The sequence below is a fragment of the Camelina sativa genome, chromosome 7, assembly GCF_000633955.1.
Source record: "Camelina sativa cultivar DH55 chromosome 7, Cs, whole genome shotgun sequence".
Taxonomy (NCBI): domain Eukaryota; kingdom Viridiplantae; phylum Streptophyta; class Magnoliopsida; order Brassicales; family Brassicaceae; genus Camelina; species Camelina sativa.
In genome coordinates, this window is record NC_025691.1 from 1538518 (window position 1) to 1553274 (window position 14757).

The 14757-nt window shown below is 40.3% G+C and overlaps 3 protein-coding genes and 1 pseudogene across 3 annotated transcripts in view; 1 reads left to right on the plus strand and 3 right to left on the minus strand.

Annotated features, from left to right (window-relative positions):
• Positions 5079-5898, plus strand: LOC104699809 (protein LITTLE ZIPPER 2-like). Its single transcript, XM_010415202.2, has 2 exons — positions 5079-5424; positions 5534-5898. Exons 1-2 carry the CDS (start codon positions 5300-5302, stop codon positions 5736-5738), a joined length of 330 nt encoding a protein of 109 aa, XP_010413504.1. The 5' UTR covers positions 5079-5299; the 3' UTR covers positions 5739-5898.
• On the minus strand, positions 5952-7962 carry LOC104699810 (4-hydroxy-tetrahydrodipicolinate synthase 1, chloroplastic). Its single transcript, XM_010415203.1, has 3 exons — positions 7615-7962; positions 7235-7315; positions 5952-7130 (listed from the first exon to the last, which is right to left on the minus strand). The coding sequence occupies exons 1-3, from the start codon at positions 7698-7700 to the stop codon at positions 6203-6205; spliced, it is 1095 nt and encodes a 364-aa protein (XP_010413505.1). The 5' UTR covers positions 7701-7962; the 3' UTR covers positions 5952-6202.
• LOC104704169 lies at positions 9061-9923 on the minus strand (annotated as a pseudogene).
• The window catches only part of LOC104704170 (brefeldin A-inhibited guanine nucleotide-exchange protein 2-like), a 7975-nt gene continuing 3506 nt past the window's right edge, over positions 10289-14757 (minus strand). The window contains exons 4-10 of the mRNA XM_019226958.1: positions 14598-14718; positions 14179-14452; positions 12977-13476; positions 12540-12861; positions 12064-12445; positions 11256-11953; positions 10289-11034 (exon numbers count right to left, since the gene is read on the minus strand). Coding sequence (XP_019082503.1) covers positions 10414-11034; positions 11256-11953; positions 12064-12445; positions 12540-12861; positions 12977-13476; positions 14179-14452; positions 14598-14718 — 2918 coding nt within the window. The 3' untranslated portion in view covers positions 10289-10413. The remainder of the gene's footprint in view (positions 11035-11255; positions 11954-12063; positions 12446-12539; positions 12862-12976; positions 13477-14178; positions 14453-14597; positions 14719-14757) is intronic.

Consider the following 14757-nt stretch of genomic DNA (forward strand, 5'->3'; position numbering starts at 1 on the left):
TCTTGACAGCATTACCACACAGCAAATTGAATCGCTCCAGAATCTCTCCCGCATACTTGCTTTGATGAATAAAAATCCCGTCTGCATCTTGTACCACTTCGACACCAAGAAAGTACTTCATTCGACCCAGATCAGTCATATCAAATTCATTCTTCATAGATGAATTAAACTTTTCCAGCATATCAGAATCATTTCCCATAAAGATCAAGTCATCTACATAAAGGCTAACAATAAGAATTTTGTTACCTTCTCCCGTCTTAATGAACAGAGTATGTTCATATTCACACCTTTGAAACCCTTCTTTAGCAAAATACGCCTCAATTCTGCTATACCACGCTCGAGGTGCCTGCTTGAGACCGTACAAAGCTTTCTTAAGCTTATATAATTTGTGTTCCTCTCCCCTTTTGATGTAACCTTGTGGCTGTTTAACATACACCTCTTCTGACAACTCTCCATATAAAAATGCAGACTTGACGTCTAATTGAAACACGCACCATTGTCTCTGAGCTGCCAATGCTGAAATCATGCGAATAGTATCCCATCGTGCCACTGGAGCAAAGACTTCATTGTAGTCCACACCATGTTGTTGAGCATACCCCTTTGCTACAAGTCTTGCTTTGTATTTGTCTACTTCACCTTTTTCTCATTAAGCTTCGTCTTGTAGACCCACTTCACACCAATTTTCTTTGCTCCCTTAGGAAGCTCTATAAGCTCCCATGTATTGTTCCTCTCAATCGACTCCAGCTCAGCTTCCATCGCCCCCAACCACTTCTCTTCTGTGTTTGCTTCTTCAAATGTTGACGGATCATCGAGAGAAGCAAACATAACCATATTTGTGACTTCTTCTTCTTCTGACAATTCTTCTCCAATAACATAATCTCGTAAATAAGAAGGTGGCTTACGAGTTCTTTGCAGTGGAGCATGTGGTGATTGTGGCGTTAATGGAGCTTGCGTCAATGAAGCTTGTGTTGGATGAGGTGCTGCAGGTTCTTGTGGCATCACTAGAGCATCTGATAGCTGAGGTTCTGCATCATCTATTTTTTCTCCATCAGACTCATCACCTTCCCAGATGAGTGGTTCCTCATTTGTTTCTCCACCACTAGTTCCCCAGTTCCAACCCTTTTCTTCTTCGAACACAACATCACGACTTGTTATAACACTCTCAGTGGCTGGATTGTAAAGTCGGTAGCCCTTTGATTCGCTGCTCACCCCAATTAATACACAAGTAATGCTTTTGTCGTCAAGCTTCTTACGTCTTTGATCTGGAACGTGTACATGTGCAAGGCAACCAAAAACTCTGAAATAATCCACTGATGGTTTTACTCCACTCCACATCTCCTCTGGTGTTTTTCCTTGTAAAGCAGATGTAGGACTTCTGTTTAAAACATGTACAGCCCATCTTGTTGCTTCTGACCAGAATTTCTTTGGAACTTCTTTATCCTTCAAGATGCACCGGACCATGTTCATAATTGTGCGATTCTTGTGTTCTGCTACTCCATTCTGCTGCGGTGTAAATGCTGTTGTAAGTTGTCTGCTTATTCCTCTCTCCTCACAGAAAAACTTGAATCCGTTGGATGTGAACTCTCCTCCTCGGTCGGTTCTCAAGCATACCAACGTTTCACCGGTTTCTCTCTCAACTTGACTTGTAAACCTTGCGAACAGAGCGAATGTATCAGATTTATTTGATAGAAAATAAGTCCAGACCTTTCTGCTGTAGTCGTCGATGAAGGTTAGGATGTATCTTTTGCCACTGTTCGAAACTGGAGAGATCGGACCGCAGAGATCCGAGTGCACCAACTGTAGACGTCGTGAAGATTGCCACAAGCTTTTCTTTGGAATGGTTTCTCGATGTTGTTTCCCTGCCAAACAACTAACGCATGCTGCTTCTCCTCCACCATTCTTCAATTGTGGTATCCCTCTCACCATGTTCTGATATTTCAAGGTCCTCAGCCCCTTGTAATTGAGATGTCCGTACCTGCGATGTCAAAACTGGAACTCATCTGCGGATGTGGTTTGTAGACATTCAGGTGCAACATCTAATCCATGTATTGCTGCCATGACTTTAAACAATTTGTTACGAGTCATGAGGGATTGCAGGATTAGTCCAACTCTTGGATGGAACAGCTTGAAGACTCCATTCTTTATCAACACTTCACACCCTTTCTCCAGGAGTTGTCCAATGCTAAGTAAGTTGCTACGCAAATCAGGAACAAAATAAACATCAGAGATGGTGTGAGTTCTTCCCTCCAGTCGTAGACTCACATCTCCTTTCCCCATCACCCCGAGCTGCAAATTGTTACCTAGCTTCACCGAATGACGAAAATTTTCATCAAGTGTGGAGAACCAGGTCTTGTTTCCACACATGTGATTGCTGCAGCCCGAGTCCAGGAACCATGCTTCTTCCTTCTTGTTTCCTTCTGTGAATGCCATGAGCAACACATCCTCATTTTCTCCATCGACCTCAGCATAGTTTGCTTTTCCATTCCAATTTGGACATTCATATTGAAAGTGTCCAAGTTTGTGACATTTAAAGCACTCGATTGTAGCTTTGACAAAAGATCTTCCTCCTTGACCTCTTCCTCTTCCTTGGCCCATTCTTCCTCTGCCTCTTCCTCCTCTATCATCATATGAGACTTTCAGCATTTGATCTTCGCCTCCATTAACAGGTTTCTTCATCTTCTGCTCATGTACTAGTAATGAGCTCTGCAATGCATCGACTGAAAAATTATTAATGTCTTTCGATTCCTCAATCGAACAGACAATGTAATTGAAATTCTCAGTCAATGTGCGCAAGATCTTCTCCACTATCTTGACGTCTTGCATATCATCGCCACAATTTCTCATATCATTGGCCACCACCATTATTCTAGCAAAGTAATATGTGACTGATTCTCCGGTCTTCATCTCCAACAGCTCAAAATTCCTTCTCAAGGTCTGTAGTTGAGCACGCTTCACCCGTGAGTTCCCCTGGTACTTGATCTTCATTGAATCCCATAGTTGCTTAGAAGTATCCTTCATTGTAATCGTTTTGAGAACAGCTTTGTCGATTGCACTGAACAGATAGTTCTTTGCCTTGAGATCTTTCAATCTCGCTTCAGCAAGTGTCTTCTTCTCCGCGTCGGACAGAGTTTCTGCGTCGGTTGGCTCAACGAACCCATCTCTCACCACACCCCAATACTCCTTTTATTTCAACAAGTTCTCCATAAGGAGACTCCAATGATCATAATCCCCATCAAATCGAGGAATGCTTGGCTGCGCAAAACTGCTTGATTCAGCCATCTCACTCACCCTCTTACTTGTGTTTCTCTCACTCTCAATTTATAGCTCTGATACCAAATTGTTGGTCTTAGATAAAACTCATACAAAAGCTGAATACTTCGATACTTTATTTGACAGAGATTACAAACTTTAAATAGCCAAAGTAACAATAAAATAAACGAAACTTACGGAAGCAAACTAAGAAACCGAAATACTTGAACAACTAATAACTACTCCTACAGACCAGAAGCTTATTGGAATTGAAACAAACAACCAAAGACTAATTCAAACTCAACAGTGTTTTGGTTTTTTCGTCTTCTTGGCCTTTATAATTTGTTCTAATAAACGCTTAACCAACGTCGTAATTTTTTTTTTTTTTTTTGCGTGGATTCTCGTGTTACAAATTTCACAATGCAGTGGTTCGTCGGAACTTGAACTTGTCCCACGTGTGAGAGAAAGCGAAGATCCCCCTCGGGTCCACCGTCCACGTTCCTTTATAATTTTCGTGTTTTAATGCTAAGTATTCCTTTCATTAATCTAAGGTAGCCCAATTGTTTTATTTTTCTCTTGAGCCCAATGGGCTATGAGTCCAACAAGCCTGTCGTTTTAATTTGATAAGACGACACTCATTTTAGAAGGTTACGGCTACAAAAAAGTCCCCGCCTTTTCTCTTTGGTCCGAGAGAACTAGAGGAACACTAATGGCGTCGACGTTGGTGACACTGATACATAAGAAATGAACCTCTCCATGCTCTAAACGTCTAGCTGACTCCAAAAGGTTGTATCGTGTCATCTTTAATGTTTTTGGGGCTTGACTATGTAAGCAAAATGATTAAAAAAAAATTGAATCGTTACTTATCATACGCATTATGCATGAGAGTGCTAGGCTAGCTAGGGATTCACATATGGTACCATCTAGTAGTAAAGAAGGGGCGTGGTGGTTTTTATATGGACCACTGTCACCACTCTTATGAATCAAAAACTCATTATTGTAGCAACTCCTAAAATTTCCCACAGCCTATGGTAAATCTTTTGCCATTTATGATCCTTCTTCTGTGCTTTTTATTTTATTATTCTCTGGCTTGTCTGACATGAAGAAGAGCAACCTTCATCTCTTTGTTTGTGGTAGAGAATATGCCCTACTCTAAGGAATGGCTATAAATAGTAACGAATATAGGTGTGGAATCATAACTACTTTGATCATTTTGAAGCATGATAATAATTCTGGATGTTGACTAGCTCCTACAATTTGCAATTTAGTCTTTAGTAGTATTTAGTTTCTTCACCTTCGTTTATTATTTTCTTTCTTTGTTTGTCTTTCTACACTTGGTTGCATCTCAAGAAAATATCAACACAAGAAATGAGTAGAGTTTTTCTAGTGGTCCTAGTCCTTCGATCAATTATATTTTTTCACTATTCATATCACATGCTTAGATTTTACATAGGAACAAAATATATAAGTCTCTTCGGGACTAAGGTTATTTCCTTAACATTAGACCCTAGTTATGAGGGAAACCAGGTTTGAACACGATATGCCAAACCGCGAATCCAAGACTTCGACCTTTGAAATGGGTTGGTAGTAAGTTAATGGAATCTTCTTTGAGCCTTTTCTAAACAAAAGGTGCTATGGAGAAATATAACTTTGTATAGCAAATCACAATTAAAGTAATCAATTAGTATGAAATTGAATGAATTGTTATTGTTATGGTCGATTTGGTATATGTACCTCTCAACTACTTCTACTAAGTTTCTCTAATAGTACAGTAAGTATTCAATCAAGAACAAGAAACTGAGACTCCGAGAGAGAGAGAGAAGATTCTGTTTTGGTCTTCTTCCTCATCATCTTCGTCCTGAACTCATGCATCCCTGGCCCCTTCTATAATCATGAGTTTCCTTTTGCCATCATTACCTTCAAAAGCCTTATCTTTTTTTCATCTCTCTCTTTCTCAAAAGACACAACAGTTTTGTAGATCATGATCCTATATATAATGCTTACTCTTCCATTGTGCTTACTCAGTTCTTGTGCGGAATAAAACCATAAAATGTGTCTTAAACCCTCAGAGACACCATTCCCAGACACTCAAACATTAACGATGAGATCAGCTTCGCACCATCACAGACGCAAATCTAAGAAACAAATCCATATTCGTGTCCTTAATCTCACCAGGTTCAGTTTCATCTTCCGTATATATCAAGCTTCTTCACACACATTGACTCTGTTTTAGCGATATGAATTTTAACAGCTCTACTCTCTTTTTTCTTTTCTTTGGAGGCAGAAGGAGAAGATTACTGAGAGAGGAAAATAAGGAGATGAAAATGAGAAACTTGAAGCTTCTCGTAGAAAATCAAAGCATCATACTAGAGAACGAGGCTTTAAAAAAGAAAGCTCTTCTTCTCCACCAAGAAAACAACGCTCTGTTTGCTCTGCTTCATCCTACACTTTCCCCTGTTTCCACCTCCTTCCTCTTGCGATCTTCGTAAATCTTGCTTCTTTGATTACGTTTCTTCTCGTCTTCTTCCAGACGATTCCCACCTTTAGTGGGTACAATAAAAATATCAAGCTAATGATAAGTTTTGGTATAAATTAACATGTATCATTAACATGTATCCATGATCATTTTTATGCGTTTAATTTTAATCACATGATGATCGATGTTACCGATCCGTGAGTGATAGCAATCTTGAGGAACAAACTCACACAACTTTATTATGCCATTAATATAACGGAGCCAAACACGCAGAGACAAAACACAATCATCCAAGATGAGACAGAGAGAGAGAGAGAAGTCATCATCATCATCACACAAAGCCCTTAACGATTCATCAACAGATCAAGCATTACAAACCAGTAGGACAACTCTGTGATCCATGTGTGAGTGTCTCATCAGCTAAAATAACCAACAACGAGAAGTATAAACAGAGCCAAATTTTTCAAGGAAAACGGTCTAATATCGACCGATTAAGATGAAGTCATCATCATCAAGCACCTGAACATCTCTCTCTCCTACAAAATGCTCCCTCCCGATTTCCTTGACCAGTTTTACAAACTCAATCCTTTTGGACAGAGGCAATGGCACATAAGGTAATCGAAAAACTGGCCTAGCAACACCTAACTGAGCCAAAGCAGTGTTAACACCAATCGGATTTGGTTCTTGGAATACCCAATCAACTAAAGGCAGAAGCTTTGCGTTCAACCCTGAGTTTCTACCTTCAAACATTAACTTCCTCATCAAACCCGGAACTAGATTGCTTGTAACCGATATAACTCCAGTCGCCCCATGAACCCATCTAGAGTCATGACACTGGTCATCATTTCCACTCCACACAACAATTCCATTCTCAGTATACTCTTCAACTCGGTTATTACCAACACATTCCTTAACTCCAGCCATATTCGGGTTCCGAGAGAGTTTAAATATAACCTGTGGAGGTATATCTTGACTCGTTCGACCTGGCACATTGTAAATAATCGTCGGTCCCATATGAAGAACGGTTTGAAAATGAGCGGTCATGCCTTCAATGGATGTTTTCCCATAGTAAGGGTTGATGTGCAGTGCAGCGTGCATTCCCACAGCGAATCCTTGCTCAGTGGCATGTATAGCTTCTTTAGTCGAGTTGCTTCCGGTGTTTCCAATGACTTTGATCCTTCCGCCAAAACAGTTAACAGTATGGCCTATAAGCATTATGTGTTCATCCCAGCTCATCAGTTGGCCTTCACCAGTTGTACCACCAACAATCACACCTTCAGCGCCGTTCTCAATCTGCGTGTTGACTAAGTCATCGTAAGCTTCGAGGTCGAATCTTCCATCAGGTAGATACGGTGTCTTGATGGCTGTGATCACTCTAAGGGACCTTATGTCGTCTGTGTTTGTTCTGCAACCACAAAAATAAAACAAGAGAAATCTGTAGCATGAAACAAAAACCAATAGTAAACATAACTAAGGAAGAGAAGAAACTTAAAAAGAACTCAAATCAACCTGTTTTTATCCTCAAGACTGCGCATTGGAAGATGGAAGTTAGGTACAACAGCTGCTTTTGGAGACACCCATTTCGCATTCCTTGTATGATATAAGCCAATAAACAACAGAAAATTCACAAACTTTAGGCAAGACAGAGTGCAAGTAATGTATATCTCGGCCGGCCACTAAGAGATCATAAGACTATATATGTCTCAGAGACACCAATGACATTAATCCAGCCAATCCTTCCACTTTCAATACCAGATCATTATTTGATACTAGGATTTCAATGACACTAGAGAGCTATCCAAACAAATCCAATGAGATTTGGCAAAGAGAAACTCCACAACAGATATGGGCATATGTAAAGAGAGAGAGAGAGAGAGAGAGAGAGCAACCTCTTGTAGCCATCGAGTTGATGTAAACGAGGGAAATGGAGGGCAGATTCAATGGAGATCAAGCCGTAACCTATCAAAGCTGCCATCTTTCAAACCGTAGATTCAATGGAAACCCTAGTAGAATCAAATTCGAACAACGAGACCAGAGAGATGGCGAGATGATATAATAGTGGGCACACTCCCGAATCCAGATAATCGATGTTGCAGCGAGGCCAACAACGGTTGTGCTCCGGAAGTGGTGACTGCGAATGGTGACGTCAGATTCCGGCAGAAGTAATAGGTTTGTAAGGAAAAGGAGTAAAACAAGAAAGCGGCGGGAGAGAAGAACTTAGCCGCCGGATTGAGAGAAGATGATGATGATCTACGAAGGAGGCCGCTTTAGGGCTTCCTTTTTTAATTGGGCTTTAATAAGGTTGAGAGATTCGGCCCATAAGCCTCCGCGCGTCTCATGCCCGTGAGATAAAATAAGATTTTATAACGTTCATATAGTTGTGATGTTGTCATTCATTCATTGCACAATTCTATTTCATCAGTTATTTTCAGAATTTTGTTGTTCGATAATCTTTCCAGTCGAAATTTTCGTGAATATAAAGTCCTATAAGCACACAAAATAAGATTGACTCTTGTGTAAAGTACTAACAATTAATTATGTTTACAAAATTACACACAACGCGCGTAAATGTTTGTGCACAAGTATCAAAAGAAAAAGAACAAAGTCATAAAAAAAGTGTCTGCCAATGCAATCACCTTGTTCCTAGTTTTGCCACTGTCATGATACCAGCCGCGGAATGCTCCTTTATTTTTTTTTTAAGTGAAACACAGACAAAATTTGAAAACAAAATTAACTATCAAAAGAAAAAGAAAAATGAAGATAATAATTGATACCAAATCTAGTGTCGTCAAATTAAGTACGATAGCTTTCATGTGGGTGTAAAGTTTTGACGTGAGCATGTAGTATAAGCTTTGCGGAAAAAGGTTACAATAGATATTTTATATATGTAAAAATAAACATATAAAGTACCAAACATCAAAAGTAATATTCAGCAAAACAAATTTGCCACTAGTACTTGGTTGACTGAGTAAACCAGTCACATTTCATACAATTCTAATTCCGTATCAAATCTTGATCAAGCTGTAACTATTTATCCGAGAGAAAACACATGAAAAGTAACATTCGAAAGCAACTAGGTCATCATAAACATCTAGTCAGCGCACGCAAAAGCCTAACACTCACCCTTTAGAAGACCAATCCGAGAACCAGAGCATCTCGGATGCACAACACACATTCTTGATCCGATTCAAAACGCTAGGGCACAATCTAAGAATTCCCAAAAGCATGACGCATTGATCAAACATTAAAATAAAAACCTAGTTAAATCTTTAGAAATTTTAAAAGTCACAAAGAAAGAAGAATACGAGAGTCTGTAGTGCATTAAAAATTAATTATCTTAGAAACACGGTCGTTGCGTTTCCCAATAAGCTTCACGATCACCTGGCAATGAAACAGAGTTAATTAAATTCCACGGCGACCCCATTAACTGCTTCTACGTTTGCGTTCCAACCGCCCTATCCGCGTTTCCATCTATTTCTCTTTGAGGTTCCACTTCCACCTCCTCCTCCTCTAATGGCAGCCTCTCGTAGGCTGCTTTCCAAATTAAGCTGCCATAATCACTACCGGACCTGAAGTCATAAGCGGTCCCACCACATTGCCTCCGACTACTTGACCTTGACCACAGGCTAAGTAAACCGTTAGACCAGACGCAGCTGGTGGAGCTGGTGGAGGAAGAAACGAGCCCGAGAGAGAAATAATCTCCAACCGTCCGTGTAAACTAACGACGCCTCCACCAGGCTGTCTAACGTTTACGTTTGTAACGGCGCCGTTCCCGGTCAAGACGCAAACGCCACGCTGACGGCGTCTAGCAAAGACGGCTAAGCTTTCCATCACATCACAGCCGTTGGTTATCTCCATGACGTGGCATCGAAGAGAGTTTGCGGCGTCTCGTGTGACTATGATCGGTGCTTTGGGTTTGTTCTTGGAACCAGCGGGTCTGCCACGTGGTCTTCTCAAAAGTGAGTGGATTTGGATTGTGTGTGTTGGGTGCGCGCGCGAATGTGTTTGACCGCTTTAGAAAAAGAGAAGTTGCGTAGGTCGACCAAGGAACTACGACGTTTGAGCGTGATTCATTCAATCCATTATGTGCTCACACCCACCCACTTACCCGACCGATCCGACCCACCAGTTCAGGTTTTGTCCTTATTTGTGAGAGAGGAGCCAATTAATGATGGGCGCATGTGGCTCTGAAACCCATGCAACGCAACACAATTTAACAATATGGTCGTGATCGGCTAGTGAACATGTTTTAACAATGATCGTCTTCACTAGTTAGTCGTTGTACGTTTACCTTTTCTTTAATTCACATTGTAGTAAAGACTATAGTACTAATTTATTATGTAAGAAGACTTGACTAATTTTGTCGAAATAGGCTTCAAACCTCGCGTTTGAGAATGAGTGAGTCTATCGTGCAACGTTTTTCTACTTTAGACTTGTTCCACGGATTACCCAAACAGAACTTGACAAAATTAAAAATCACTCCGCACAAGGATAAGTACGGCGCCGTATTGTCGGAAACCAGTTATAGCTCTCAAATATTGGGTCTACGAGAACTTAAGCCCATCGTCTGTGAACCGCGATGAATTAAAAAAGAGAACTCTATAAAGGCAGGCAGGCAGGCAAGCAAGCAAGCATTCACATCGCGCCAAAGTGAAAGATGAAAAGCCAAAAAGAAAAGAGAGCAAAAGTTAGCACCATTGGAGTAAAATCGGGCCAACAGATAAGCCAAGCATATCCGCGAGAGCAATCTGAACCTCGTGAGAGCCGTGCTCGCAGCTAATCAAGCTAGCCAGAAGTGGGAATAGGCATGTCAGGTTCTTCTCAAATGATGCCTCTTCCAATGTACATATTGCATGAAGTGTTGCAACTATAAGAGGAGCTCTTGCTGCTAGTTCCCTTCGTTTTCCTGATCCCAAAGGTATTCTCCATCGGTATTCGCTGGCCCGTGATGATTCTGATTGTTGTTTTTTCGCAGAAGAAGAAGTCTCGATGTAGAAGTTGAGAATTTCTTGACAGATGTTGACTAGAAGTGACTCTATTTCCTCTGTCTCTTCTGCTCCTTTGGTTTTAGCTGTAACAAGATTCTGTAAAAATGTGAGGCAGATTTGGTAAGACTCGTTTTCAAGACGAAGTAGTGGAGGATCTTGCATCTGTGTCATTGGTCCTAGCTCTTGCAGTCTTGAACGGAGGATTGTGTTACTGTTTATTCCGTGAGCATGTAAAGCTACACTGTGCAATGCATCGAAGAGGACTAATGTGTTTTTCGCAGAAAGCTGAGGTCTGTACATGTTGTAAATCTCCATCACAGCCTGAAAAAACATAGAAATAAACAACATCAACATCAACAAAACTTGCATAACTTTTTTGTAATTTGTAAACGGACATACCAAACGCAAAAGGAGTTTATCCTTCTGTTTGTGTTTGAACAATTACAAAGAAATATTTCGATGAGAAATAATAAAACTTGTGGGTACATTTGAAGGAAAACGTTATTATAGTATGTTAACGTAAAGGCTTGAGAGGAACCAACCTGAATCAACAAAAGCTGAACAGCGGCTCGGCACTTAGCATCAGAGATAGCAACATAAAGACGGGTTGTTGTTCTCTGGCTCTCTTCATTAGCATCTCCGCCAATTGGAGGAGCAGACTCAGCATTACTATTCTGAATGTTGAGAGCATTTCTCTGGCTTCTCTCTACATATTCTTCACTGAGGAAATAAGAAAAATCTGGGCACGTTGTTTTCGCCGCTTCTTTTAAAGATGACACCACCTCTAACCACTTTTCTTCAGAGAACAAGCCATCGGCATCGCTCATCAGACGAACAAACGCAGCAATACCAATCCCTGCAAGGCTCTGGTGAGGTCTCTTTATGAAACTCACAAGAAGCTTTAGTACATTCTTTAGAAGTGGATTCACTGTAGCGTAGAATTTGACAAAGAGATCCACTACAAGCTGTAGTGCTAATGTACATGTCTCGTAGAGCCATGCATCATGATCCAGCTCATCCACATCACCACCATAACTTCCTTGATCAGCAGATTCGTCTTCGCCAGAAGGATCAATAGAATGCCGCACGTAGTCGAATATAGGAAATAACACAGACTCGAATACTTTCTCCCATAACGGTAGAGAAAATAAATGGCCATGGTTGCGTAAGGTATCAAACATAATCTGTAGTGCGCTTTTCCTGATTTCTGGTCTTGGATCGAAACTAAGCTCTGATAAGCCTGAACATTGTACATAGGAAGGTGAAACACATAAATATCATCTTCAATAAGAGCCAAAAAAGGTAGTTAAAAAATGCCTAGTGTAGAGACTAATTAATTTAATGTTATACCTGATAGTAAGGGAAACCAAAAGTAGAGATGATTATTGTTGTTTACAATCTCTCCGTTCTCTTGTTTCCCACTTTTTCCAGTGTGGAGAGATGACTGAGTAATCTTTCCAGAAGTTTCCTTGTCTTTGTTTGTTGATGGCGATTTAAGATCTCCTTCTGCAAGCTTCGTTGCACAATATCGGAGGAAAGCTATGGAACTGAGACTGATATCCTTGCTAAATCTATTATTGGTGAATGCAACTAGGCAATTCACACAATCTGTAAAAGTGGTAGTTTCTGTCTCAGTGATGTATGGGAAGTATTCTCGGATAATCTTCTCAATAATCTCAAAGGACAAAAACACAATATTTTTGTGGTCGTCATATGCCGCTGTGGTAAAAACCTGCAAAGAAAGAAAATACTTTGTGAGGACACATTAGTAACCCAAAACCCTCTTGAATAAATGAGGTTACAAGAGAAGTACAATAAATGCCTACCATGAACATGCTTTTCCATCCTGACTTAACATTATTTACACGCGACAATACCATTTGAGAAACACATCGGATGATAAGTTCTCTGATCTCAACATCATTACTTCTACGCATAACAATGACAAATGGTGTCATAAATTCATTCTGGAAGTTGTAATTAGCCAACTCCTCCCGTTCCAGGAATTTCATTGACAACTGGCGCAGGGAATCCATTGCAAAAATTGCAATTGAAAGATTCTCTGAGCATCCAATGGTCACAAAGAAGCCCGATAACACTTGCCAGATGCTTGACCAAACAAGCCTTATGCGATTCATGTTATAATGCCTGTCACCAATTACAAACAGAAAATTGTCAAATAGAAAAATTGCTAAGAACAGAATACGTCTCTTATATACAGTATATGAGAGAAAAGAGAGGAAAGAAACTAGGAGATTCTTACGCTATCTCAACAATCTTCGTGAGGCTAAAAACTCGTGGATTAGACGGAGACCGCAACTCATCCATAGAAACTTTGCAGAGAGCTTTAACAAAGTCTATTATAGCTTCACTGTTTAGTTTCTGACACTGTGAAAATATTTGATTCATTTCACCAACCTGCTCCAACAAGTTCAAGTTTGAAACTATACTGCTCATTTGTTCTCGTCTCACGTTCTTAGAACCTTTTCCGCCAAGACTCATGCTATCGTATGAACCCCTCAAGACACCTGTAGCTGCATATTGACTTTTTCCAGGACCCTTCCTTTTCAGAACAGGAAGTATATATTGTTTGGGCTGCTTTGATTTCTCCGACTCATTTTGATTGGAAGCAAAAAAAGTGGCATCTGGAGGAGCACCTTCTCCCAAGAGATGTAGTTGCTCAAAACGGGAAACACAAGTAAGTATATGCTCCCAAGCATCTTGCAAATAGTTGCCCTCTTCATCTGCAAGTCTGAGAATCGCCTGGAAAACAACCATTATTACTTTGGGATTCAGACAAATTCTACTGGGGAAAAGGCGACAGCAAGATCAGGAAGGAAATATTATCGACATNACTGTGAAAATATTTGATTCATTTCACCAACCTGCTCCAACAAGTTCAAGTTTGAAACTATACTGCTCATTTGTTCTCGTCTCACGTTCTTAGAACCTTTTCCGCCAAGACTCATGCTATCGTATGAACCCCTCAAGACACCTGTAGCTGCATATTGACTTTTTCCAGGACCCTTCCTTTTCAGAACAGGAAGTATATATTGTTTGGGCTGCTTTGATTTCTCCGACTCATTTTGATTGGAAGCAAAAAAAGTGGCATCTGGAGGAGCACCTTCTCCCAAGAGATGTAGTTGCTCAAAACGGGAAACACAAGTAAGTATATGCTCCCAAGCATCTTGCAAATAGTTGCCCTCTTCATCTGCAAGTCTGAGAATCGCCTGGAAAACAACCATTATTACTTTGGGATTCAGACAAATTCTACTGGGGAAAAGGCGACAGCAAGATCAGGAAGGAAATATTATCGACATAAAAGTGATGCAAGGAATAGACTGCGAACGAGCTAAGATGGGGAAAGTATACTCAAGAGACATAGCATGTTCTTTGGTACAACGAAGGAAGAAGACTATTATAAACAATAATCACATAAAAACCTTAATGATGTAAAACACCAACCTTGATGGCTTCAATATTTTTCTGCTTGATATCAGCTGGGGAGTGAAGTGAAGTGAACTTCGCTACTGAAGTCACAAATGCATCTCTATGGGTCTTCATAGACATTAAAGAAGTGGCATGAATTGCATGGTGGAAGCCTTCAAGACATAAGTTAATCACTATCAAATCATCACTCTGGTCTAGCGGCACACTGAATGCAGCAAGCATAGGAGCCCAACAAGCCTCAATCATAAATTTGAGAACAACCACATCTGTGGCAGCATAGTAAGTTGACCTGCAAACTCAATTCAATTTAAATACTGCATCAGCTGAAAGATGCCTAAAAGATGGAACAGTTCAGGAGAGTAGTTCTGAGTTGAATGAATACTATATGTTACAGAAAAATGGTTGTTGATGCAAGGAAGTGTGAGTTATCTTACTCAGATTTGCGAGCTTTTTCCTTAAATTGCTCTTGCATATGCTTCATCAAATCATCACTTGTTTCCGCATATGAATCTCCCCACTGCTTACGAATCACTATGTTTAATATAGCATCCAAACCAAGCATTCTGTTTGAGTATTGTTTCTGTTGCAAAGGTA

Coding starts and splice junctions, on each gene's coding strand:
- LOC104699809 (XM_010415202.2), top strand. CDS start 5,300: ATGTGTCTTAAACCCTCAGAGACACCATTCCCAGACACTCAAACATTA. Junction 5,425..5,533: donor CGTGTCCTTAATCTCACCAG/GTTCAGTTTCAT, acceptor CTTTGGAGGCAG/AAGGAGAAGATTACTGAGAG.
- LOC104699810 (XM_010415203.1), bottom strand. CDS start 7,700: ATGGCAGCTTTGATAGGTTACGGCTTGATCTCCATTGAATCTGCCCTC. Junction 7,316..7,614: donor CAACTCGATGGCTACAAGAG/GTTGCTCTCTCT, acceptor ATATCATACAAG/GAATGCGAAATGGGTGTCTC. Junction 7,131..7,234: donor AGTCTTGAGGATAAAAACAG/GTTGATTTGAGT, acceptor TTGTGGTTGCAG/AACAAACACAGACGACATAA.